At 50.2% G+C, this 25,569-nt stretch overlaps 1 protein-coding gene across 1 annotated transcript in view; it reads right to left on the bottom strand.

Moving 5' to 3' along the window:
- Nucleotides 1-5,106: 5,106 nt before the first annotated feature.
- The window catches only part of LOC144949944 (monocarboxylate transporter 10-like), a gene marked incomplete at its 5' end in the record, with an annotated part of 40,317 nt that continues 19,854 nt past the window's right edge, over nt 5,107-25,569 (bottom strand). The window contains 5 exons of the mRNA XM_078879934.1: nt 5,107-14,375; nt 17,343-17,571; nt 19,875-20,015; nt 23,274-23,545; nt 24,777-24,918. Of these exons, the coding sequence (XP_078736060.1) occupies nt 13,126-14,375; nt 17,343-17,571; nt 19,875-20,015; nt 23,274-23,545; nt 24,777-24,918 (2,034 nt within the window). The remainder of the gene's footprint in view (nt 14,376-17,342; nt 17,572-19,874; nt 20,016-23,273; nt 23,546-24,776; nt 24,919-25,569) is intronic.

Below are 25,569 nucleotides of genomic sequence, written 5' to 3'. Positions count from 1 at the left end.
TTTCCCTTCTATGTGACTTTACCAAAAGAACCAAGAATATGAATCCCTGCAGTCACAAAAACTTTAAATCGAAATCATGGACCTCTGTGTGAGTCTATGGGTCTATGTGAGTCTATGGGTCGCTTTGTGAGTATATGGGTCTCTGTGTGAGTCTGTGTCTCTGTGTCTATGGGTCTCTTTGTGAATCTATGGGTCTCAGTGTGAGTCTATGGGTCTCTGTGTGAGTCTATGGGTCTCTGTGTGAGTCTATGGGTCTCTTTGTGAGTCCACTGGCATCTGTGTGAGTCTATGGGCCTCTTTCTAAGTCTATGGATCCCTGTGTGAGTCTATGGGTCTGTGTGAGTCTATGGGTCGCTTTGTGAGTCTATGGGTCTCTGTGTAAGTCTGTGTCTCTGTGTCTATGGGTCTCTTTGTGAATCTATGGGTCTCAGTGTGAGTCTATGGGTCTCTGTGTGAGTCTATGGGTCGCTTTGTGAGTCTATGGGTCTCTGTGTGAGTCTGTGTCTCTGTGTCTATGGGTCTCTTTGTGAATCTATGGGTCTCAGTGTGAGTCTATGGGTCTCTGTGTGAGTCTATGGGTCTCTTTGTGAGTCCACTGGCATCTGTGTGAGTCTATGGGCCTCTTTCTAAGTCTATGGATCCCTGTGTGAGTCTATGCGTCTGCGCGAGTCTATGGATCCCTGTGTGAGTCTATGCGTCTGTGCGAGTCTGGGTCGCTTTGTGAGTCTATGGGTCTCTGTGTAAGTATATGGACCTCTTTGTGAGTCTCGGTGTGTTTGTGTGAGTCTATGGGTCTCTGTGTGAGTCTGTGGGTATCTTTGTGAGTCTATGGGTCTCTGTGTGAGTCTATGGGTCTCTTTGTGAATCTATGGGTCTCAGTGTGAGTCTATGGGTCTCTGTGTGAGTCTATGGGTCGCTTTGTGAGTCTATGGGTCTCTGTGTGAGTCGGTGTCTCTGTGTCTATGGGTCTCTGTGTGAGTCTATGGGTCTCTTTGTGAATCTATGGGTCTCAGTGTGAGTCTTTGGGTCTCTGTGTGAGTCTGTGTCTCTGTGTCTATGGGTCTCTATGTGAATCTATGGGTCTCAGTGTGAGTCTATGGGTCTCCGTGTGAGTCTATGGGTCTCTGTGTGAGTCTATGGGTCTCTTTGTGAGTCCACCGGCATCTGTGTGAGTCTATGGGCCTCTTTCTAAGTCTATGGATCCCTGTGTGAGTCTATGCGTCTGTGCGAGTCTGGGTCGCTTTGTGAGTCTATGGGTCTCTGTGTAAGTATATGGACCTCTTTGTGAGTCTCGGTGTGTTTGTGTGAGTCTATGGGTCTCTGTGTGAGTCTATGGGCCTCTTTGTTAGTCTATGGGTCTCTGTGTGAGTCTGTGGGTATCTTTGTGAGTCTATGGGTCTCTGTGTGAGTCTATAGGTCTCTGTGTGAGTCTGTCGGTCTCTGTGTGAGTCTATAGGTCTCTGTGTGAGTCTATGGGTCTCTGTGTGAGTCTATGTGTCTCTGTGTGAGTCTATGGGTCTCTGTGTGAGTCTGTGTCTCTGTGTGAGTCTATGTGTCTCTGTGTGAGTCTATGGGTCTCTGTGTGAGTCTATGGGTCTCTGTGTGAGTCTGTGTCTCTGTGTGAGTCTATGTGTCTCTGTGTGAGTCTATGGGTCTCTGTGAGAGTCTATGGGTCTCTGTGAGAGTCTATGGGTCTCTGTGAGAGTCTATGAGTCTCTGTGTGAGTCTATGGGTCTGTGTGAGTCTATGTGTCTGTGTGAGTCTATGTGTCTCTGTGTGAGTCTATGGGTCTCTGTGTGAGTATATGGACTCAGTGTGAGTCTATGGGTCTCTGTGAGAGTCTATGGGTCTCTGTGAGAGTCTATGAGTCTCTGTGTGAGTCTATGGGTCTGTGTGAGTCTATGTGTCTGTGTGAGTCTATGTGTCTCTGTGTGAGTCTATGGGTCTCTGTGAGAGTCTATGGGTCTCTGTGTGAGTCTATGGGTCTCTGTGTGAGTCTGTGTGTCTCTGTGTGAGTCTATGGGTCTCTGTGTGAGTATATGGACTCAGTGTGAGTCTATGAGTCTCTGTGTGAGTTTGTGCGTCTCTGTGTGAGTCTATGGGTCTCTTTGTGAGTCTATGGGTCTCTGTATGAGTCTCGGTGTGTTTGTGTGAGTCTATGGGTCTCTGTGTGAGTCTATGGGTCTCTTTGTGAGTCTATGGGTCTCTGTGCGAGTCTGTGGGTATCTTTGTGAGTCTATGGGCCTCTTTGTGAATCGATGGGTCTCTGTGCGAGTCTCGGTGTGTATGTATGTTGAACTTCTTTCACACCGTATACAGCCAACCGTGCGAATCGCATGTGCGTGGATCATAAACCAGTGATTAATGACAGTCATTGGTGCTAGAGTTCGTGTGATAATTAGGCGTAGTGTTAGCGACAGGGGTATTGTGAGGGTTAAAGTGGTAGCATGAGTTTTAGAGGTTGTAACGGGGGTAGTATTAGTATTAGATTCAGTGTAAGGGGGTTTTGATAGGGATTACACTGGTCAACAACAAAAAAATTCTGGCCTGGACTTTTGCAGCTGTTCTAGACTAATTTCAGGGTGCTGATTCCAAATCTGATCTCAGATTTGCTCTATCACATCTCATTTTTATGCTATCGGCATACCCCATTTTCATTGATTTTACCCGAAATTAACTCTGTCACTCATGATTGCAAGTTGTTGCGAGTCGGTGACTGCTTTAGTGTTAAAATACGGTGCTGTATTTTTAGGATAGTGTGTTTATAATATCATTTTATGTAGATATCCACATTTATTTTTCTTCTGCAGTTTTTATTGAAAATGCAATATTTGATATCTCAAAAACCTGATGTGATAGACAAAAACTGATGCCAGATTTGGAATATCAGCACCCCAAAATTACATTAAAACCGTTGGAATTACCTTATGCCAGAAAAAGTGTGTTGACCAGTGTTATCGTTCTAGAGTTTCAAGGGGTATTGTTCGTAGTCGCTGATGTTAGAACTCACACCGCACGCCCTCACGTTTTGGCAAAACACGTTTTCTTTTAATCAACTCTGCGATTCGCACACCATCAAAATATCATCGGAACACTCCCAAGCCCCTCACCCCTCCCCATAGCACCATCGGATGCGGTCACAGTACGATCAACATAGGTGGGGGAGGGGGGGAGAAAACGAGCAGTGCTGTCATCAGTTTGGCGTCAACACAGCAATGAGGATGCAAATCACGAGGACGGTATCAACACGGAGGATTGTTGATCGACGGTCACGGACAACGCAGGAGGAGGTCGCTGTGGGTTTTGGGGTTTCGATCGCACTTATAGACACGGAAGAAGTCCTCCTCTTAACGACGGCGATTGATTCCAAGAAGCCGGAAGTCAAGTGATTTTGGTCTCTTTACTTGATACAGCAATCGTTGCTGTGACGGTTCCACCTGAAGACGGAAGCTTGTGTTGCCCTCCGAAACGTCGTGATTTTTATTTTATTTTTTATTTTACTTTTATTAATTACTTTTCTTTAACCTACGTGGTGACTTCACCGAAAAAATCTAAGAATATGATTTTGGTCGTTAGGCGAATAATAGGAAAATCCAAGTTCAATTCTTAATTCGTTTCCGACAGCATGAAAAGTTACCCGTTTTCACCCCATTTTCACCACAAAACAAACGTACTCTATAATATTCGAACGATGGATGTTAATACACAAAAAGGTGCTAACAACATTATAAAAACACGCAGTGTTGGTTAAATCAATGCATTCGTATCCACTGTAGCTATAACAGCGCCATCGTAAACGGGGGAATGGTCACATTGGTCTCTATGAGAGCCCGTCATTGAGTGATGAGTTGTTAGCAGGGGTTCTTCTCCTGTAAATGTGTCTCTCGTTAAACACATGATGCCACCACCACCACTGCCACCACCACCACCACCCACCACGGCCCAATCAGTGAATGGGGTTAGGTGCCGTCCATAAATGACGTCACGCGATTTTGGACGATTTTTGACCCCCCCCCCCCCCTCGTCACATGGCGTCACAAAGTCAGACCCCCCCCCCTCAAATATGACGTCACAAAGCTCTGCCCCCCCCCCCCCCCCAAAAACAATAAACATGCTTCAAATCGCTTTAAACTATTGTCATTGTAGTGCGTATTTAATGTGGCGCTGCACTCTGATGTTGTAGGAGAAAACATTCATTACAAAAGTCTATTTCATCAAGTTAGAACGTGTTGTCTATATTTATTTCGAGTTGCGCATTTTGATGGGACTTTTCGATTGGAAGCTTTCGTGACTGCAGGGATTCATCTTCTTGGTTCTTTCGGTAAAGTCATCACGTAGAAGGGAAATAATAAAATAATAAAAATAAAACATAATAAAATACAATTTTATTATTTCCCTTCTACGTGACTTTACCGAAAGAACCAAGAAGATTTTGATGTGACGTCACATTTCTCAAACCCACCCCCTCCCCCCCCCTTCGTCCCACATCGTCACAAATGTCTGCGTGACGTCATTTATGGACGGCGGCCCCATAAGTGACATTGGCAGCAACAATTCGACTCAAATCGCGGTCCGTCAGACACCCACGAAAACGATCCGTCGAGACAACATCGACCCGCGCGCTGATACAGCCCCTCGAAATGAAACGTCGTCCAACTAAATCACAGTTCAACAGATTGTCATCACACCCATCGGACACCCCCCCCCCCCCCCCAAACCAAAGACCTCAACCACACGCTTCGATTGCCATCGTCACAGCTACAATCGGACGCGTTGCAATCGGATGCATAGGATCATCAAAACGCCGTCGAAATACCAGCGGCTACAATAATTATACAACCGCAAGTATTTATCAGATCACATCGTGGGCAATCAAGTTAGCGGAGGGCAATCAGTTGCATAGAATCATGAAGACGCCGTCAAAATGGCGGCAGCTACAATACTAATGATTATTATACGAATACAAAGCACTTAGGGGCAGTCCATAAATGACGTCACGCAATTTTGGACGATTTTTGACCCCCCACCCACCCGCTCGTCACACGACGTCACAAATGTCTGACACACCCCCCCCCCACCCCAGGTGTGTGACGTCATTTATGGACGGCCCTTTATCAGATCGAATCGGGCACACAATCGAGTGACCACCATCCACAATGACGACAGAGATACCATCGTATTGTAGAATCGATCAGAAACAATCGGCAGCGCGATCAATGACTACAGCCGCGTCTACCACAGAGGTCGCAAACGGGTTTTGATTCCTTACCCGTACCAGTACCCGGCCGCACCAGGGTCGCAAATGGGTACCCGTACCCGGTCGGATACGGGTAGCTGTTTCCAACCCGTACCCTACCCGAAATGAGTGACAAACGGTGACTCACCAGTGACTCACGGCCTACCCGTACCCGGCCGCACCAGGGTCGCAAATGGGTACCCGTACCCGTACCCGGCCGGGTACAGGTAGCCGTTTCCTACCCGTACCCTACCCGAAATGAGTGACAAACGGTGACTCACCAGTGGCTCACGACCTACCCGTACCCGTACCCGGCCGCACCAGGGTCACAAACGGCTACCCGTACCCGGCCGGGTACGGGTAGCCGGTAGGGTACGGGTATCGGGTACCCGGTTGCGACCTCTGGTCTACCATCGGAAACGCGACAAGTCGATCGCTGCCCGTCGATTTGTGTTGGTACAAAAAAGTAAGAAATGATTTCATCTTCTAAATTGGTTGCTGCTCTCCGATCGGCTTTCTGCAAGCGTGACCCTCGGGGTACGGTCACGCAGACAACACCATCACAAGTGGTGGCAGTTCAACGAAGTGGAAGTGGTGGTGGGTGGTGGTGAGTGAGGGTGGGTGGTGGTGAGTTATGAGTGATAGTGGGTATCGGTCGGCAGTGAGTGGTGGTTGTTGGTGAGTGGTGGTGGATGCTGGTGGTGATGGTGGGTGGTGGTGGATGCTGGTGGCTGGTGGTGATGGTGGGTGGTGGTGGGTGTAGATGGTGTAGATGGTGGAGATGGTGCTGGTGAGTGGTGGTGGATGGTGGTGGTGATGGTGGGTGATGGTGGAGATGGTGATGGTGGAGATGGTGATGGTGTAGATGGTGATGGTGGCTGGTGATGGAGATGGTGCTGGTGAGTGGTGGTGGATGGTGGTGGTGATGGTGGGTGATGGTGGAGATGGTGATGGTGTAGATGGTGATGGTGGCTGGTGGTGGAGATGGTGGAGATGGTGCTGGTGAGTGGTGGTGATGGTGGTAGTGGTGGAGATGGTGCTGGTGAGTGGTGGTGGATGGTGGTGGTGATGGTGGGTGATGGTGGAGATGGTGATGGTGTAGATGGTGATGGTGGCTGGTGGTGGAGATGGTGGAGATGGTGCTGGTGAGTGGAGGTGGATGCTGGTGGCTGGTGATGGGTGGTGGAGATGGTGGAGATGTTGCTGGTGAGTGGTGGTGATGGTGGTAGTGGTGGAGATGGTGGAGATGGTGCTGGTGAGTGGAGGTGGATGCTGGTGGCTGGTAATGGGTGGTGGAGATGGTGGAGATGGTGGAGATGATGCTGGTGAGTGGAGGTGGATGCTGGTGGCTGGTGATGGGTGGTGGAGATGGTGGAGATGGTGGAGATGATGCTGGTGAGTGCTGGCGAGTGCTGCTGGTGATGGTGGTGGGTGCTGGTTTGTGGCGGTACATCAGAAAACGCGAATTCTCATCACCACACAACAGCAGCCCAGCCAAGCCTGATGACAATAATGGCGGCTGGCTGACCTCCCTGTTCCAAAGGCGGCAAAGATTTGCTTGCACTCGTTGGCCCGAGACAACCGCTGTTCCCTCCGTTCGGCTTCAATCATTTCTTTGACGGTAGCTTTCCGAATCTCAGCGCGCAACTTCTGATGCAGGAATATGCAGTTCCACGCAATGGCGAGGGGCGTAAAATACCGCCGGCATCGTCAGGTTCGGTGGCTTTGGGGTTGGGTGGCTCTAGAACAGCAGCATCGCATTTCTCCCTGGACAACCAAATCAACGGTCAACGTTGCATCCCTTTGCATTTTTTTGGGGGGTTCAGCGGCAAGTCCTCAGAAAGGACCGAAATCAAACGAAACAACAACAAAAAACCTTCGAACTTTGGATGTCGTGACGGCCGTCAGATTATTTTAAAAGAGCGATCGGAAGAGAGAAAAAAACCCTCACAACACATCAACAGATTTGTGCGATTCTAATGCTTTAACATAATTACAACCGTCTTGATTGTAAGGTTAGTTAGCCGGTGTGTGTTGTTGTTGTGTTATGCTACACCGGTGTGTTGTTGTTGTTGTGTTATGCTACACCGGTGTGTTGTTGTTGTTGTTGTGTTATGCTAAACCGGTGTGTGTTGTTGTTGTTGTGTTATGCTACACCGGTGTGTGTTGTTGTTGTGTTATGCTACACCTGTGTGTGTTGTTGTTGTTGTGTTATGCTACACCGGTGTGTGTTGTTGTTGTGTTATGCTACACCGGTGTGTGCTGTTGTTGTTGTTGTGTTATGCTACACCGGTGTGTGTGTCTACCGGCACAATTACGTTCCCGTTTGTGTACTTGTCAGAGTGAGGGGGGGGGATTGAAGATAGAGGGGGTCACACTAAAGACCACCCCCACGTGGAGTTGCCCCCCTTGCTAGCGAAGACTGTCCCCCGTTGTCTGCCGTCTGCGCGTTCATCAGCCTACGCGGATTGACCGATGAACATCGCGCCCCTGAGATGTTGACACGGATGAACGAAAATCGCGGATTTCCTCCCGAAAAATTAATGATCCCAACAAACAAACAGAAATAAACGGTTATCATCACATTGTCGTTCTGGGAAATGATTATCGGACGGGAACTAAACTCTACTGATTAAACTGCGAGCGAAATTCATTTTATTTTAACAAGACAAGGCCCTCTCACTGAGGTCTGTAGCGGAACTGGCTATCACAAACGACAGCTCACAGAGCCACAGAGACGCATAGAAACTCATATAGACACATCGACTTAAACTATAAACTAAACTAGTTTTTATTTTACCAGCAAAGCCCAATAAGCTGCTATGCAGCGCTTCTTCAGAAGCTATCTGGCTATCAACAAAGTGGGCTTATCATCATGTAGAAATTCATAGCAGCAGACACAAACTCTAGACACTTATATAGAGACCCACAGAGATGCATAGAGACCGATAGAGATACATAGAGGCCCATAGGTTGAACTAAAATAAATTCATCTTCTTGGTTCTTTCGGTAAAGTCACGTAGAAGGGAGATAATAAAATAAATAAAATAAAAGATAATAAAATAAGTATTATATTAGTATATATTTTTATTATATTATTATATTATTTTATTATCTTTTATTTTTATTATTTTATTATTTCCCTTCTACGTGACTTTACCGAAAGAGCCAAGAAGATGAATCCCTGCAGTCACCAAAGCTTTAAATCGAACTAAAATAAATTCATTTAACTGGCGGCTTATCATCTTGTGGAAACTTACAGCAGATCACTACCCTAGACGCACGTTTCTAAATGTGGAGGGGAAAAATCCACACGGCCACGGGGCGAGAGACACGCAAACTCCAAATATACAGCAGGCATCAGGTTCGGGACCGAACCCACGACCCTCCTGCATACCAGGCGAGGTATTTGATCTCTCCCGTCGTGCTTAAGCCGAAGAAATGTGCTGCTCCGGTGAAAACGAAATCCACACGATTCTCCTCTACAGCACAGTAGTTGCCATATCTTGACAACGGTTGGGCGGAGTTTGACTGACGTCAGATTGGCTGTCGCTCTGCTGACATCCACTTAGTGGGCCGAGTTTAGCGCTGCCCGGGCGGGTGCCAGGACATTTTTATCATCACCGAGCACGGGAGGGGGGGGGGGTCTTTGTCGATCCGTCAGCGAGTAAAGTCGTTCGTTACAAATCGAAAGAGTGACGGACCGAAATTGTTTCGAGAAGCGCTCAGTTTTGAGCGATCTCTCCGATCGTTTATCGCGTCGAGCCTTCAACGGAACCTCACGGCGTCCGCGATGCAGTCACTTTTTAACTCGGGGCCTCTGCCGCTCCCACCTATTCTCGTCTGCATGGGATCGAGCGTTTCCCCCTCGCTCAGACGCAATAGGTCTCTGCGGATGCTCAGGCTTACAAGAGACAAAGATCACCCCCCACCCCGTTGTAGCCCTTAACAGACTGTTGGGGCAAGTGCTGTTAGCGAGCACCTATTAAGCCCGGCACGGCACAGGCGGAGGTTGGTGGCCAGCACCACGCCCGGCCACCTTTGTCTCCCCAGTGGCAATGTTGACCACACACCACAAGACACACACACACACCTACTGAGGTACAACAACGACCACCAGCACCACCACTGAGGTACGTTTGCTGTTTAGCAGCTGCAAATCAGATCGGACCGGTCTCCCTCTAGGTACACTCCGACGGGAGAGAGGGAAAAAAAACGCCCGAATCGATTACAATCGCCTTGTAGAGTTCATAGAATATATACAGCGCGGTTTTGTACGGCGCGTATCCGTGCGGCGGGCAGTCCTTTGTACAGCAAGTGCCTTGCACAGCAAGTGCCTTGTACAGTAAGTGCCTTGTACAGTAAGTGCCTTGTACAGTAAGTGCCTTGTGTACAGTGCACGCACACTGTCCGTGTAAGTGCCCTCCCGTGCATGATGCGCCTTGTGTACAGTGCACATCGAGGTATAGTTTTGGTACAGTGTTATCTTGAACAAGAGAGCACCTCTCTCAACCACGGCGATTGGCTCCACGAAGCCGGACATGAAGTGATTTTGGTCGTTAAGCGAGTAATTGGAAATGCACGTTTGAAGGCGTAATTCTCTCCGGTAGCAATCGGAGGTTACCTCCTTTTTCACGCGCAAAAAAAACTAAAACATTATTCGTAATATTTGAACAATGAATGTTCATACACAAATATATATATATTAACAACAGTATGAACACATGCTATTTCAAAGAAACGTGGTTGATCGATGCATTAGTTAATATTTACTGCACCTACAACAGGCCGTCGTTAACAGGGGAATGGTCGGTAAGCGAATACATTGAGATCTACGGAGCCACCACACTACACTACACACTACACTGCACACTACACTACATACTACACTATACACTACATACTACACTACACACTACATTACACACTACACTGCACACTACACTGCACACTACACTACATACTACACTATACACTACATTACACACTACACTATACACTACACTATACACTACACTACTGACTACTATAAACAACACTATACTACACAATGGGCTCTATGCAAGCACGCCACTACACACTACACTATACTACACACTACACTACAATACACTACACTATACACTACACTATACACTATACACTACGCACTACACTACACACTATGCACTACACACTACACTACACACTACACTACACACTACACTACACACTACACTATGCACTACACTATACACTACTATACACTACAATACACTACACTATACACCACACTATACACTACGCACTACACTACACACTACACTACACTATACACTACAATACACTACACTATGTACTACACTATACACTACGCACTACACTACACACTACACTACACTCTACACTATGCACTACACTACTAAGTCGTTCATACGTAGAGGAGTCTCTGTATTTCTTCCATACGAGCGATATACGAGGGCTTCATTGGGGTTATAGGTTGTAGCTCATAATGACACAAATGGGAAACGTTATTTTGTTCATACAAATAACGATTCATGATTACATCGGAAATTATTTTGTGTCTGCATCCTACCGTACTACTCCTGAGAAGAAAAAATCTACTTTTTGTATCGATCATTTTTAACAAACACCACAACAATACAATGCAACACAATACAATACCACAACAATGCAATACCACAACAATACAACACAACAATACAATAGCACAACAATGCAATACCACAACAATGCAATACCACAACAATACAATACCACAACAATGCAATACAACAACAATGCAATACCACAACAATGCAATACAACAACAATGCAATACCACAACAATGCAATACCACAACAATACAATACAACAATGCAACGCCACACAACAATACAAACGCCACACAACAATAGAACACTTCACCACAATACAACACATACCACAATTACCCAAACAGGCACAACTATCAATACAATACCACAGAACAGCTGCCTTTGATTCCAGATCCAAGGCAGTGATTGGACGCTCATAGTGGACCAGGCGTTCTGCTTGACCCTCGAAAGAGACCCAGAGATTCCAGGGGTGACTTGTAAACCTGACATCACGGTGGCTAGGAGATGTTGACGACCTCGCCTGGTACGCAGGAGGTCGTGGGTTCGATCCCGACCCTGATGCCACAGTGGCTAGGAGATGTTGACGACCTCGCCTGGTACACAGGAGGTCGTGGTTTCGATCCCGACCCTGATGCCACAGTGGCTAGGAGATGTTGACGACCTCGCCTGGTACACAGGAGGTCGTGGGTTCGATCCCGACCCTGATGCCACAGTGGCTAGGAGATGTTGACGACCTCGCCTGGTACACAGGAGGTCGTGGTTTCGATCCCGACCCTGATGCCTGCTGCTGGAAATTTGGAGTTTGCGGTGTCTCTCTCTCTCTCTCTCTCCGTGGTCGCGAGGATTCTTCCCCGGGCGATCCGCTTTTTCACATTTAGAATCAACGCCATGAACACGTGTCTTCCGTTTCACGTTTTGATTTTTTGTGTTTCTTTTACTCCGACACAGACTTGTAAACCTGACGTCACGGTGGCTAGGAGAAGTTGACCACCTCGCCTAGTGTGCAGGAGGTCGTGGGTTCGATCCAGACCCAGACACCACAGTGACTAGGAGATGTTGACTACCTCGCCTGGTACGCAGGAGGTCGTGCGTTCGATCCCGGACCCTGACGCCACAGTGGCTAGGAGATGTTGACTACCTCGCCTGGTACGCAGGAGGTCGTGGGTTCGATCCTGACCCAGACTCCACAGTGGCTAGGAGATGTTGACTACCTCGCCTGGTACGCAGGAGGTCGTGCGTTCGATCCAGACCCAGACACCACAGTGGCTAGGAGATGTTGACTACCTCGCCTGGTACGCAGGAGGTCGTGCGTTCGATCCAGACCCAGACACCACAGTGGCTAGGAGATGTTGACTACCTCGCCTGGTACGCAGGAGGTCGTAGGTTCGATCCAGACCCAGACACCACAGTGGCTAGGAGATGTTGACTACCTCACCTGGTACGCAGGGGGTCGTGCGTTCGATCCAGACCCAGACACCACAGTGGCTAGGAGATGTTGACTACCTCGCCTGGTACGCAGGAGGTCGTGGGTTCGATCCCGGACCCTGACGCCTTCTGCGTATTTGGAGTCTGTGTCTCTCTCGCCCCCTGGTGGTGGTACACGTGAATGTTTGTCAAGGTCCTGTGGCTTTTCTGCCTCCACATTTAGGATAAATGTCATCACGCGTTTCGAGTGTGTGGCTGCTGCAATGAATGCCCACGTGATTATGATGATGATAGGAGCCATCACGTGGTTGAGTTGCCATCATTTGCGATGGGCAGGCCGGCTCTGACAAAAGGAGCTAAACACAGGAGCTCAGTTTCGATTGAAAGCTTTCGTGACTGCAGCATGGATTCATCTTCTTGGTTCTTTCGGTAAAGTCACGTAGAAGGGAAATAATAAAATAATAAAAATAAAACAATATTTTATTATGTTTTATATTGTATAATGTTTAAAGTTTATTATTTTATTTTTTCCCTTCTACGTAATAAAATATAATGTCTTATTTTTATTATTTTATTATTTCCCTTCTACGTAATAAAATGTTGTTTTATTTGTATTATTTTATTATTTCCCTTCTACGTAATAAAACATCATGTTTAATTTTTATTATTTTATTATTTCCCTTCTACGTAATAAAACATCATGTTTTATTTTTATTACTTTATTACTTCCCTTCTACGTGACTTCACCGAAAGAACCAAGAAGACAGGAGCTCAGGTTAGCTCCTTACGCCCTGGTAAAATAAAAAATGAAGATAGTTGTTTAGTTTAATCGACTGGCCTCTGGATCTCCGGATTTCACCGTCTCTTCAAACCCTGAGCGAGCGATCCGGAGTCCTCGCATCTGCGCCGCCCTCCAGGTCCACGTTCTCTTTGAGGTCTGGCTCCGGGATTTGATCCGGTTCCGAATTCCCTTCGCGATCCAATGCCGGGCTTTCATCAATCCGTCGCCTGTTTCCCTCGCGCTCCGGGTTTTCGCCCACTTCTGGATGATTCCCATCCGGCACCTGGTTTTCCTCACAATCCGATGCTGGCTCCCCATCAGATGGCGGGTTCCCTTTATGATCCGGCGCCGGGTTTTGATCCGTTTGAGAATCTCCCTTGAAGTCCAGTTCCCGGCTCTCTTCAAGCACCGGTTCCGGGCTCCGATCCGGCACCGGGTTTTGATCCGTTTGAGAATCTCCCTTGAAGTCCAGTTCCCGGCTCTCTTCAAGCACCGGCTCCGGGCTCCGATCCGGCGCCGGGTTTTGATCCGTTTGAGAATCTCCCTTGAAGTCCGGTTCCCGGCTCTCTTCACGAACTGGCTCCGAGCTCCGATCCGGCGCCGGGTTTTGATCCGTTTGAGAATCTCCCTTGAAGTCCAGTTCCCGGCTCTCTTCAAGCACCGGCTCCGGGCTCCGATCCTGCACCGGGTTTTGATCCGTTTGAGAATCTCCCTTGAAGTCCGGTTCCCGGCTCTCTTCAAGCACCGGCTCCGGGCTCCGATCCTGCACCGGGTTTTGATCCGTTTGAGAATCTCCCTTGAAGTCCGGTTCCCGGCTCTCTTCAAGCACCGGCTCCGGGCTCCGATCCGGCGCCGGGTTTTGATCCGTTTGAGGATCTCCCTTGAAGTCCAGTTCCCGGCTCTTTTCAAGAACCGGCTCCGAGCTCCGATCCGGCGCCAGATCTTCATCCTCCTCCTCCTCGTCGCCGGCAAGACCCGGAGCGGGTTTCCCTCCACAATCCGGATCGGGATCCGAATCCGGCTCCCGGCTCCCGACCAATCGCAGAATCTCCCCGGGTGCACCGCCGCTCCCTCCCCCCCTCTCGTCGTCGGGACGGCGCTCCGGGTTCTCGTTGTGATCCAGCTCCGGGTCTTCCACGTCGTCGGCGCGCAGGAGGGCGACAAGCGTCGTCCCGCCGGTCCCAGCGTCGTCCCCCCGGCTTGGGCGGCGGAGGCGGCGGCGGTGGCGGTTGTGAAACCACGGCACGGAGCTCAGCACCATGGCACCCAGGAGCGGAGGCACGCCGGCCAGGTAGAAGGCGATGTCGTACGAGCCCAGGCGGTCACGCAGGATGCCTTGGGTGAGCGGGGTGAGGGGGGTGAGGGGTACGAGGGGGGTGAGGGGGGTGAGCGGGGTGAGGGGGGTGAGGGGGGTGAGGTGGGTGAGGGGGGTGAGCGGGGGGGGGGTGAGCGGGGTGGGTGAGCGGGGTGAGGGTGGTGGGTGAGCGGGGTGGGTGAGTGGGGTGAGCGGGGTGGGTGAGGGGGGTGAGGGGGGTGAGGGGAGTGAGCGGGGTGGGTGAGCGGGGTGGGTGAGCGGGGTGGGTGAGCGGGGTGAGTATACGAGGCACACAGAAGCAGCTCATCAATACCGATCGCAGCGGACTTGATGTTCAAATTATTTCGCACCATACAGAGCCACTACTGCCACCACCACTACCACCACCATGACCACTATCACCTGTGCCAAGCCACGTGAAGTGTCGAATGCCCGCTGGCAGGAGGTCACGGGACAGACCCAGCAGGTGCCACGGGTCGACTGACTGAGATGACCGAGATGACTGGCTGATGCACCACCTGTGCCCCTACTCTGCCAACTTGCTGTGCTTTAGCCACCCGGCGCTCCGCTCGTTGTTGTGAGCGTCGCTCCTCCGCCCTCCGTTGTTGTTGGAGGGCGACTGCCTCCAACTGCCCAGTAGCGTCCTTCACGAGCCTCCTCCACAGAGGCCGATCTTGACACCGCTGGTACCAGTCATCGGCAAATCCACGCAGCTCTACGTCCTCCTGTACCACGTCACTCCATCTCTTCTCTAGCCCGTGCCGCGCCTGTTTAGCCCCCTCGATCCGGCCGAACAAAAGCTGTTTAGGCATGCGGTGGCTGGGCATGCGGGCTACATGACCCAGCCAACGCAGCCTTGCCTGCCGGTGGAGCTCACCGATGGGACTTTGCCCAGATCTTTCAAGGATTTGTGAGCTCCTCACACAATCCAGCCTGCAGGTTAAACCCAGGATGGATCGTAGGCAGGCCAGCCTAAATGTTTCTAACCGGCGAAGATGCTCCATTAGGGGGGTCCACGTTTCGCCAGCTTAGAGAAGGGAGGGAATGACTGTGGCTGAGAAGACCCGCAGCTTCGTGTGGATCGACAGACCAGGTAGCTTCCACACAGCGTTACGCAACCGATGAAAAGATATTGCCGCTCGACTGATTCAGAGTGACACCTCTGCTGTTAAACCGGAGCCGGTTATAAGCACACTGCCCAGGTATGGGAAACTCTCCACTCTCTCCACTACTGCCCATCACCAATGGGGAGGTGAGGAGGTGGAGTTTCCGATGGCATAAAACATCCAGGCAGGTGCTTAGTTTTGGTGGGGCTGATGGTAAGGCCCCACCCTCTTGGTGGCAAGCTCCAGGTTCAGCAGCAGCACCTCGAAATCCTCCTCTGAGTGAGCAGCAATCACCAGATCATCGGCATACATAACGTGGCTGACTAATAGGGATCCATCCCTTGACCGCACCCGGGTAGTGATCAGCCTCCCATTGTATCTGTACCAGATGGAAATTCCTTCAATACAGCAATCGAAGGCTTCACGAACTACGTGGTCAAAATAGATGTTAAATTATTTGGGAGCCAGAGGACATCCCTGTCGCACCCCAAGGTGAACAGGGAATGGCTCCGACTCCCGGCCATGTAGTTTTACCCGGGCCCGCTCACCATCATGAAGGTCCTTAATGATTGTGAGCAGAGGGTCAGGGACTTCAAAAGCACGAAGAACAACCCAGAGCCCAGGCCTACTGATGTTATCATAGGCCTTGACCAGGTCAATAAAGCAGAGATGTAGCTCTTGTTGGAATTCCCTACACCTCTGCTGTAGCAGACGGACAGAAAATATGGCATCTGTGCAGGACAGACATACACACACAGACACACACACACACGGACGTGTACACACACACACACACAGACACAAACAAACAGACGTACACACACAGACAGAGACGTCCACACATACACACACTTACACACACATAGACACACACGTGCAAACATTCCCAAAACACACCACCACAACCACTACCACCACCATCACCATTACCACCACTACCACTACCATTACCACTACGACTACCACTACCATCATTACCACCACCACAACTACCACTACTACCACCACCATCACCACTACCATTACCACTACTACCATCATCATCATCATCACCACCACCATAACCACTACTACCACCACTACCTCCAACACGACGACCACCATCATCACCATCACCATCAACCACCACTACCACTACCATCATCACTGCCACTACAACTACCACTACCATCATTACCACCACCACAACTACCACCACAACCACTACTACCACCACTACCACCACCACCACTACTACCACCATCACCACTACCATTACCACCACTACCACTACCATCATCACCACCACTACCATCATCACCACCACCACCACTACCACCACCATCACCACTACCATTACCACCACTACCACTACCATTACCACCACTACCACTACCATCATCACCACCACCACCACTACCACCACCACCACGACCACAACTACCACCACTACCACCCCCATCACCACTACCATTACCACCACTACTACCACCATCACCACTACCATTACCACCACTACCACTACCATCATCACCACCACCACCACCACCACTACCACCAATACCACCACCATTACCACCACCACCACTACCACCAATATCACCACCAACACCACTACCACCACCACCACTACCACCACCACTACCACCACCACCACTACCACCACCACTACCACCACCACCATTACCACCACCACTACCACTACCACTACCACCACCACCATCACCACTACCACCACTACCACCATCACCACAACACCACCACTACCACCACTACCACCACCACACCACCACCACAACACCTCCACCACCACCACCACTACCACCACCGTCACCACCACTACCACCACCACCACCACCACCTCCACACGAGTGTACAGCGATGGCGGTGTCTCTGTCTCACCGGCGATGGGGGGCCCTGCCGTCATGGGCACGGCCATGAGGCCCAGGAGGCCCCCGATGGCCTGCGAGGCGCTCGCGGGCCCCACCAGCTCGAAGGCCACGGGGGCCATGACGCAGATGAAGCAGCCGTCCACGAAGCCCATGGCCAGGCAGAGCGCAATGAGGGCGGCCCAAGCGGGACACAGCGGCAGCAGCATGGAGAACAGGCCCATCAACACGAACGAGATCACCTGCACATACACAGTGATACACACAGTGACACACACAGTGACACACACACAGTGACACACACACACAGTGATACATGGCCAGGCAGAGCGCGACGAGGGCGGCCCAAGTGGGACACAGCGGCAGCAGCATGGAGAACAGGCCCATCAACACGAACGAGATCACCTAGATGCACACAGTGACACATACACACAGTGATACACACACACAGTGACACACACACACACACAGTGATACACACACAGTGACACACACACACACAGTGACACACACACACACAGTGATACACACACACACAGTGATACATGGCCAGTGATACATGGCCAGTGATACATGGCCAGTGATACATGGCCAGTGATACACACACAGTGACACACACACACACAGTGACACACACACACACAGTTACACACACACACACACACAGTGACACACACACACACAGTGACACACACACACCGTGTTACACACAGTGACACACACACACCGTGTTACACACAGTGACACACACAGTGTTACACACAGTGACACATACACAGTGACACACACACAGTGATACATACAGATACACACACACAGTGACACACACACAGTGACACACACACAGTGACACACACACAGTGACACACACACAGTGACACACACACAGTGACACACAGTGACACACACAGTGACACACACACAGTGATACACAGTGACACACACACACAGTGATACACACAGTGACACACACACAGTGACAACAACAACAACAACCGCCATTCGCCACTAAGTGGCGGTGACGTCACCACGACGCTGTGACACACACACACACAGTGACACACACACACAGTGACACACAGTGATACACACACACACACACAGTGACACACACACACACAGTGACACACAGTGATACACACACACAGTGATACACAAACACAGTGACACACACACACAGTGACACACACAGTGACGCACACACACAGTGACGCACACACACACAGTGATACACAGTGACACACACACACAGTGACACACACACAGTGGCACACACAGTGACACACACACACAGTGACACACACAGTGACACACACACACAGTGACACACACAGTGACACACACACACATACTCGCACAACAAACTAAACCCAACAACAACAAACATCGATTACGTTTTGGTGGCGAAGGCATGCGTGTGTGCATGTGTGCGTGAGCTCCTCCGGCAGGCAAGGCTGCGTTGGCTGGGTCATGTAGCCCGCATGCCCAGCCACCGCATGCCTAAACAGCTTTTGTTCGGCCGGATCGAGGGGGCTAAACGAGCGCGGCACGGGCTAGAGAAGAGATGGAGTGACGTGGTACAGGAGGACGTGGAGCTGAGTGGACTTGCCGATGACTGGTACCAGCGGTGTCAAGATCGGCCTCTGTGGAGGAGGCTCGTGAAGGACGCTACTGGGCAGTTGGAGGCAGTCGCCCTCCAACAACAACGGAGGGCGGAGGAGCGACGCTCACAACAACGAGCGGAGCGCCGGGTGGCTAAAGCACAGCATTGTTGGTACAGTAGGGGGCACAGGTGGCGCATCAGCCAGTCATCTCGGTCATCTCGGTCAGTCGACCTGTGGCACCTGCTGGGTCTGCCCCGTGACCTCCTGCCAGCGGGCGTTCGACACTTCACGTGGTAGCCTCAAGGTGCACATTGCCTGGCACAAGCGTCGTGGTGACGTCACCGCCACTTCGTGGCGAATGGCGGTTGTTGTTGTTGTGCGTAAGAGAGAGAGGGGATCATGATGATGGTGGTGATGTTGATGATGGTGATGATGGTGGTGATGATGATGGTGGTAGTGGTGGTGATGTTGATGATGGTGTTGTTGATGATGGTAATGGTGGTGATGTTGATGATGGTGATGTTGATGATGGTGATGTTGATGATGGTGGTGATGGTGATGTTGATGGTGGTGATGGTGATGTTGATGATGGTGATGATGGTGGTGGTGATGTTGATGATGGTGATGATGGTGGTGGTGATGTTGATGATGGTAGTGGTGGTGATGATGGTGATGATGATGGTAGTGGTGGTGATGATGGTGATGATGGTGATGTTGATGATGATGATGATGTTGATGATGGTGATGATGGTGATGTTGATGATGATGATGATGTTGATGATGGTGATGTTGGTGGTGGTGATGTTGATGATGATGATGATAATGATGTTGATGATGATAATGATGTTGATGATGATGTTAATGATGATGTTGATGACAATGTTAATGATGATGTTGATTACAATGTTGATGATGATGATGATGTTGATGATGATGATCACCTGCATGAAGACTTTGTTCACCCCAGGAATGAGATCGACCACGCGGCCGGACACCAGGCGACCCACGCCGGAGGTGACCCCGATGCAGATGAGAAGGATCTCCCCCTGTTCCTTGGGAAACCTCTCCTCCACATGCTTCATCTGACGCACAAACACAAAGATACATCCCTTATTCATTGGTTCTTTCGGTATTCCAAAAAAACACAGGATGAGATGGTACTATATTCTTAGGTTGTTTCGGTAAAGTCACGTAGGTAAAAACATAATAAAGTAAAATAAAATAAAATAAAAATCACGACGTTTCGGAGGCAACACAAGCTTCCGTCTTCAGGTGGAACCGTCACAGCCACGACAGCTGCTGTATCAAGTAAATGAGAGATTGCAAGAGCTACCACTCCGTTTATATAACCATTATATAAACGGAGTGGTAGCTCTTGCAATCTCTCATTTACTGTGACGGTTCCACCTGAAGACGGAAGCTTGTGTTGCCTCCGAAACGTCGCGATTTCTATTTTATTTTACTTTTTTATGTTTTTACCTACCTGGTGACTTTACCGAAAAAACCTACGAATATGAATCATTGCAGTCACGAAAGCTTCAAATCTAGAATGAGATGGTACCATCCTTTGTGCAAGCACTTCCAAGAGTTCATGAACAGCGAGCCTGGTGAAATTTGGGGAGCGCATCGTCAGTAGTGAACCTTTGGATCCCAGGGTGTTTCGGCCTTTCTCACGATACACCCCCTCCCCAAAGGCGGCCAGCGACAGGGTGATCAATCCTACGCTTGCGTCCCATTCCCAATTAGTCATAGTAAAGTGACGTATGAAGATAAAATAATAAATAAATTAAATACTAGCATACGACGACGTTTCGATTGCAACGCAAGCAATCGTCGTCAGGTATAAATGAAATAGAAACACGAATCTAGTGAACTTAGAAATGTAATGTAATACAACAGAGAGTCGGATAACATAACGGTCAACACCCTACCTATACACTACTACACTACACACTACACTACTACACTATACACTACACTACTACACTACACACTACACACTACTACACTACACTATACACTACACTATACACTACACTATACACTACACTATACACTATACACTACACTATACACTACAATACACTACTACACTACACTATACACTACTACAACAGAGTCGGATAACATAACAGTTTTGTATTACATTACATTTCTAAGTCTGCTAGATTTGTGTTTCTACTTAATCTATACCTGACGATGATTGCTTGTGTTGCAATCCAAACGTCGTATGCTAGTATTTAATTTAATTTAATATTTTATCTTTATACGTGACTTTACCGAAAGAACCAAAGAATAATTCCTGCAGTCACGAAAGCTCCAAATTAAAAGATACATCTCCTCCGTCTAGTGCAGGGGTCGGCAACCAAAATAACAAGAAGAGCCATTTCTTTCCAATTCGGTACAAAATTCAGTATTTCAAGAGCCGCAATGCATCTGAGTACATACTGTACTCGCGTACATATTGTCAAGAAGCAGCCCGCAAAGAGCCGCATGCGGCTCCGGAGCCGTAGGTTGCCGACCCCTGGTCTAGTGGAACCTGTAACAGACTGGTTGGTGAATGTGGCTGGGAGCAGCAGCAGCAGCAGCGGCTCTTGAATCGGGTGCAAATGCAACAAACAAAAAAACTAAAACACGAACAAGAAAACATCTTCAAGTGAAATAATAAAATAATAAAAATAAAATTATTCTCACGACGTTTCGGCCACAACGCAAGCAGCCGTCCTCAGGTGAAGAACAGGTCTGTCAGAAAGACAGCGTCTGAATGAGACGCTGTCTTTCAGACGCTGTCTTTCTGACAGACCTGTTCTTCACCTGAGGACGGCTGCTTGCGTTGTGGCCAAAACGTCGTGAGAATTGTATTTTATTATGTTTTATTATTTTATTATTTCCCTTCTACGCGACTTTACCGAAAGAACCAAGAAGATGAATCCCTGTAGTCACGCAAGCTTCAAATCGAAAAATCTTAAATTGCTGTGTGCAAAAATCCCAGTGGGATGCAAGTCAAACAACAACAACCACAACTTAGATTTAGGCCATCAGTATAACTCTGTATTACAACAACACAAACATGGCCAAATGGTGTAAATGCTTTACCCTGAGCTCTCATACTCTGATGGTGCATTGTCTTTGAGTTGTGCGCCTTTTGGCGTCATCTGGTCCAACACCAAGTGAGACTAGGCTCTAAGAAAAGCTGTCTCGGGTGTGGACCAATCAACTTCAAGGACACATTATCAGAGTTATGTTTTTTGTTTGCATTACGACTGCAGGTATTGTGGTCAATGCAAACATGACTCCTTGTAAAAAAGGTGTCAGTTTTGTTGCCAGATAGAAGGGTAAAAAAACAATTATAATATAACTTAGATTAAGGCCATCTAACTCCGCACTACAACAACACAAACATGGCCAAACCACGAGAAACGTGATCGAAACCACCAAAATTAAGCCATAAATCAATGTAACAGTGATCATAGGAACTGTGACCGAATTATCACAAGAAACGACATGAACAACATGGACCACCAAAACCCTGCAGCCACAGCTGTGGCAACACACCAGAGGTCGCAAACGGGTTTTGAATCCTTACCCGTACCATACCCGGCCGCACCAGGGTCGCAAACGGGTACCCGTACCCGTACCCGGCCGTACCCGTACCCTACCCGGCCGGGTACGGGTAGGGTACGGGTAGGGTACGGGTAGGGTCCGGGTATCGGGTACCTGATTGCGACCTCTGGGATGAAGCCACGTTGCAGGCGCGGGTGGGTTGATTCTAGGAACTTGAGTTGTGAGAAGAGACAAGACGTTGGGAAATGAGTGACAAACGGCGACTCACCAGTGACTCACGGCCTACCCGTACCCGGCCGCACCAGGGTCGCAAACGGGTACCCGTACACGGCCGGATATGGGGGATGGCGGATATGGGAATAATGTACACGAGATAGTGGATACGGGGGATGGCGGATACGGGGGATGGTGGATACGGGGGATGGCGGATACGGGGGATGGTGGATACGGGGGATGGTGGATACGGGGGTGATGTACATGAGGTCGTGTATACGAGGTAGCGGACACAGCAGTGGCGGATATAGGGGATGGTGGATACGGGGGATGGCGGATACGGGGGATGGCGGATACGGGGGATGGCGGATACGGGGGATGGTGGATACGGGGGTGATGTACATGAGGTAGCGGATACGGGGAGTAGCGGATACGGGGGATGGCGGATACGGGGAGTAGCGGATACGGGGGATGGTGGACACGGGGGATGGTGGACACGGGGGATGGTGGACACGGGGGATGGTGGACACGGGGGACGGTGGACACGGGGGACTCCGACTGACCAGGTGCACGTATGGCACAAAGTATCCGAAGAGGGCAAGTGGCACCCCCAGAGCCCACGTGCAGTAGGAGGGCAGCCGCCACAGGCTCCAGTCGAACACTCCCAGACACCCCGACAGGCGGCGAGACCAGGCGGAGGAGACGCGTGGGGGGCCCCCCCCCGCCGGAGTGGGGGGCCCCTGGGGGGAGCCCGTGGGGGGGGGCCCCTGGGGGGTCGCGGGGGGGCTGGGAGACACGGCGGCGTCGCCACGCGAGATCTCCCAGAGCGTGCGCGCTGAGACACGCGGGGAGATGAGGGGGGGGGAGATGAGGGGAGATGAGGGGGAGATGAGGGGAGAGACGCACAGGGAGACACACACACACAGACACACACACCGCACACACACCGCACACAGAGAGACACACGCACACACAGGGAGAGACACACACACACAGACACACACACGGGGAGACACACACACACACACACAAAGAGACACGCACACAGAGAGAGACACACACACAGAGAGACACACATACACACAGAGAGAGAGACACACACACACAGAGAGAGACACACACACACACAGACACAGGGAGACACACAGACACAGGGAGACACACAGACACAGGGAGACACACACAGGGAGACACACACACAGACAGGGAGATACACACACAGACAGGGAGACACACACAGACAGGGAGACACACACACACACAGGGAGACACACACACACAGGGAGAGAGACACGCAAAGGGAGACACACACACACACACAGACACACACACACAGGGAGACACACACGCACACAGACAAACACACACACGGGGAGACGCACAGACACACACACATACAGACAGGGAAACACACACACACACAGACACACAGACACACAGACACACAGACACACACATGCACACACACAGAGACACACACATGCACACCACACACAAACACACACACCAACACACACCACATGCACACACACCACCCACACAGACACACATTGACACACACCACACGCACACACACAGACACACACCACACGCACACACACAGACACACACCACACGCACACACACAGACACACACAAACACACACACACACACAGACACACGGGAAGACACACACACAGACACACGCACAGACACACACACATACAGACAGGGAAACACACACACACACAGACACACACACCACACACAGACACACCACACACAAACACACACACAGACACACACCACACACAACACACACACACACAGACACACCACACACACACAGACACACACACACACACACACACAGAGACACACCACACACACACACACACAGACACACACACAGAGACACACACACACACAGACACACACACACACACCACACACAACACACACACCACACACACAGAGACACACCACACACACACAGACACACCACACACCACAGACACACAGACACACACACAGAGACACACACACACAAACAGACACACACACAGACACACGGGGAGACACTAACCTGTGTGCACGATCCTGCCCTTGAGGCTGGTGTGCGGCGTGTGCAGCGCTGGCGTCGTATTCTTGGCGGGGCCGTGCCACGCGGGGGGAGGCAGGTAGGTGCAGCTGGCCATGATGAGCCCAATCATGAAGAGACTCATGAACTGGGCACAAGACGCAGCAGCAGCAGCAGCTGGTGATGGTGGTGATGGTGATGGTGGTCGTGGTGGTGAAGATGATGATGGTGGTGGTGATGATGGTGGTGATGGTGGTGATGGTGGTGATGGCAGTCATTGTGGTGATGATGGTGGTGGTGGTGGTGATGGTGGTGATGATGGTGGTGGTGATGGTGGTGGTGATGATGGTGATGGTGGTGGTGATGGTGATGGTGGTGGTGGTGATGATGGTGGTGGTGATGGTGATGGTGGTGATGGTGGTGATGATGGTGATGATGGTGATGGTGGTGGTGATGGTGGTGATGATGGTGATGGTGGTGGTGATGGTGGTGATGGTGGTGGTGGCAGTGAAGATGATGATGGTGGCGGTGAAGATGATGATGGTGGTGATGGTGATGATGGTGGTGATGGTGGTGGTGATGGTGGTGATGGTGATGGTGGTGATGGTGGTGGTGATGGTGGTGGTGAAGATGATGATGGTGGCGGTGAAGATGATGATGGTGGTGGTGAAGATGATGATGGTGGTGATGGTGATGATGGTGGTGATGGTGGTGGTGATGGTGGTGATGGTGGTGGTGGTGGTGATGGTGGTGATGGTGGTGATGGTGATGGTGGTGGTGATGATGATGGTGGTGATGG

This window comes from Lampetra fluviatilis, chromosome 55 (assembly GCF_964198595.1).
Source record: "Lampetra fluviatilis chromosome 55, kcLamFluv1.1, whole genome shotgun sequence".
NCBI classification, from domain to species: domain Eukaryota; kingdom Metazoa; phylum Chordata; class Hyperoartia; order Petromyzontiformes; family Petromyzontidae; genus Lampetra; species Lampetra fluviatilis.
The sequence above is the reverse complement of the archived record's forward strand: the minus strand, read 5'-3'. Positions and strand labels throughout refer to the sequence as shown.